Source organism: Contarinia nasturtii, unplaced genomic scaffold, assembly GCF_009176525.2.
Source record: "Contarinia nasturtii isolate CC-2019 unplaced genomic scaffold, AAFC_CNas_1.1 Cnas_scaffold_557, whole genome shotgun sequence".
In the NCBI taxonomy this organism is placed as follows: domain Eukaryota; kingdom Metazoa; phylum Arthropoda; class Insecta; order Diptera; family Cecidomyiidae; genus Contarinia; species Contarinia nasturtii.
In genome coordinates this window covers 1-2,898 of record NW_022197908.1, presented here as the reverse complement: position 1 = coordinate 2,898, position 2,898 = coordinate 1, and the positions used below count along the sequence as shown (strand labels likewise).

The window sequence follows — 2,898 nt, the reverse complement described above, 5'->3', positions numbered from 1 at the left end:
GAACTCAATTTTTGTTTTTATTTCATTGTAAAATTTGAATAAATATCAAAATACTTTTAGCATACTCAATATAAAGGTGTCACACATCATTTAAAAGATCAAAATACATTAATGTTGTTGTCCTTGAAACGGCGAAAGTATAATTGAAATGACAATCAATTATTTAATGTTTTGCATTAACTTGTACTATTTGCTATTTTAAATGAAAATAAAGCACTTTCTCTATTATGTGAAAATAAAAACTGTATTTACAATAAACAAAACTAAAACCGAGCATTAAAATAATTGTAACAAATAAAAAAGCAATTTGAAAACAAAACAATTTTTTTTTTTCAAAAGATGGCGTTGATGGCATCAGGTAATCTCGGCGATTGTTTGACATTGTTAGTTGCTCATATGGTCGCTGTTGCATTGTGTGTTCACTTTCGCGCCAAAACATCGTTTGACACACACATCATTACTGTTCAATTTATTGTTGTACACACTCTTTGTTTTCTGGTGTTTTGTTAATCGCACAATCGATATTATTTTTTGACCATAAATTTGTTATTACTTTTCGTTCAATATATTAAATAAAATAATAATAAAAAATGGATGTAGCCGATGTTCAAGTTGGTCAGTTACGTGTAAAAGATGATGTTGGTGTTCGCTGCCAGAAATTATTCCAGGATTTCTTAGAAGAGTAAGTAACCCGAATTGAGATCGCTTGTTCTGCGACATTGAATTAAGTTATTTGTAAATTTATTGTAGATTCCGTGAAAATGGTGAATTAAAATATTTGCAACCGGTGCAAGACCTTGTATCTCCCGATCGTTCAACGCTCGAAGTGAATTTCGACGATGTGGAGAAATATAACCAAAATTTGGCAACGACCATCATTGAAGAATACTATCGCATCTATCCGTTCTTATGCCAAGCGGTATCGAACTATACAAAAGATCGTACCGATTTGAAAAAAGCAAAAGAATGCTATGTATCATTCACCGATGTACCAACACGGCAAAAGGTTCGTGAATTGACCACATCCAAAATTGGTACATTGATTCGAATTTCGGGTCAAGTAGTTCGCACACATCCAGTGCATCCAGAATTGGTGTCCGGTACATTTGTCTGTCTCGATTGTCAAACTGAAGTCCGTGATGTTGAGCAACAATTCAAATTCACAAATCCAACGATTTGCCGTAATCCAGTATGCTCCAATCGTCGAAAGTTTATGCTTCAAACAGATAAATCCAAGTTTATCGATTTCCAAAAAGTACGCATTCAGGAAACACAAGCCGAATTACCTCGTGGTTGTATTCCACGTTCGGTTGAAGTCATTCTGCGCAATGAAATCGTCGAAACTGTTCAAGCTGGCGATCGATATGATTTCACGGGTACTTTGATTGTTGTACCAGATGTGGCCACGTTGCAAATGCCAGGAGCAAAGGCCGATCTTGGTTCGCGTCATCAAAAGGGTGAAGCGGCCGCCGCAGAAGGTGTACGTGGTTTGAAAGCATTGGGTGTTCGCGATTTAACCTATCGCATGGCATTTTTGGCATGCAGCGTACAAGCGACAACATCACGTTTTGGCGGTACTGATTTACCAATGAGCGAGGTCACCGCGGAAGATATGAAAAACCAAATGACAACCGAAGAATGGAACAAGGTTTATACAATGTCGAAAGATCGTAACATTTATCAAAATTTAATCAATAGCTTGTTCCCGTCCATTTATGGAAATGACGAAGTTAAACGTGGCGTTTTGCTGCAACTTTTTAGTGGCGTTGCAAAAACTACAAAAGAACGTAAGTCTCACAATGACTTTTTTTTATGTCGACATTATATTGAATAAATTTAAATTTCATTTTAAAATAGAAACTTCATTGAGAGGTGACATAAATGTATGCATTGTCGGCGACCCAAGTACAGCCAAATCCCAGATTTTGAAACAGGTAAAAATAATTAAACGTTGATTTTGTGACCATAAACAAAATCATCTTTTGAAGACACAATTTAACAATTAATTTGCATGTTAGGTTGCTGAATTTTCACCACGTGCCGTTTACACATCGGGAAAAGCATCATCGGCAGCCGGTTTAACAGCAGCTGTTGTCAAAGATGAGGAAAGTTTTGACTTTGTTATTGAAGCCGGTGCTCTGATGTTGGCCGACAATGGTGTTTGTTGCATTGATGAATTCGATAAAATGGACCCACGTGATCAAGTTGCCATTCACGAGGCCATGGAACAGCAAACTATTTCATTGGCAAAGGCTGGTGTACGTGCAACGCTAAATGCGCGTACATCGATTTTGGCTGCAGCCAATCCAATTAATGGCCGATACGATCGATCAAAATCACTTCAACAAAACATTCAATTAAGCGCACCAATTATGTCCCGTTTCGATTTGTTCTTCATTTTGGTCGACGAATGCAATGAAATCACCGACTATGCAATTGCACGTAAAATTATCGATTTACATTCAAAAGTCGATGCGCAACAGGTCGAACAGGTCTATACACGGGAAGAAGTGTTGCGATACATAACATTTGCCCGTCAATTCAAGCCAACTATAGGCGATGAGGCAGCTCAAGTGTTGATTGAAAACTACGGTCATTTACGTCAACGTGACACCGGTATGACTGGCAAAGGATCATGGCGCATTACGGTGCGTCAATTGGAGAGTATGGTTCGATTGAGCGAAGCACTGACCAAACTTGAATGTTTGAGTGAAGTACAAGTTAAGCATGCAAAAGAAGCATATCGTTTACTCAACAAGTCGATTATTCGTGTTGAGCAACCAGACATTCATTTCGACGACGAAGGCGATGAGCTATTGGCCGACATTGATATGCAAGATGAAAATCAACCACCAGTTACGGAACAAATAATCGAAACGGAAGAGACAGCCGCCGAAT

At 38.0% G+C, this 2,898-nt stretch overlaps 1 protein-coding gene across 1 annotated transcript; it reads left to right on the top strand.

Annotated features, from left to right (window-relative positions):
- Window positions 1-456: 456 nt before the first annotated feature.
- Window positions 457-2,895, top strand: LOC116339962 (DNA replication licensing factor Mcm6; the record flags this gene model as incomplete). Its single annotated transcript, XM_031766052.1, has 4 exons — window positions 457-682; window positions 751-1,787; window positions 1,858-1,934; window positions 2,019-2,895. Coding segments are annotated over exons 1-4 (2,083 nt in total), but the record flags the coding sequence as incomplete, so codon positions are not given.
- Window positions 2,896-2,898: the final 3 nt, after the last annotated feature.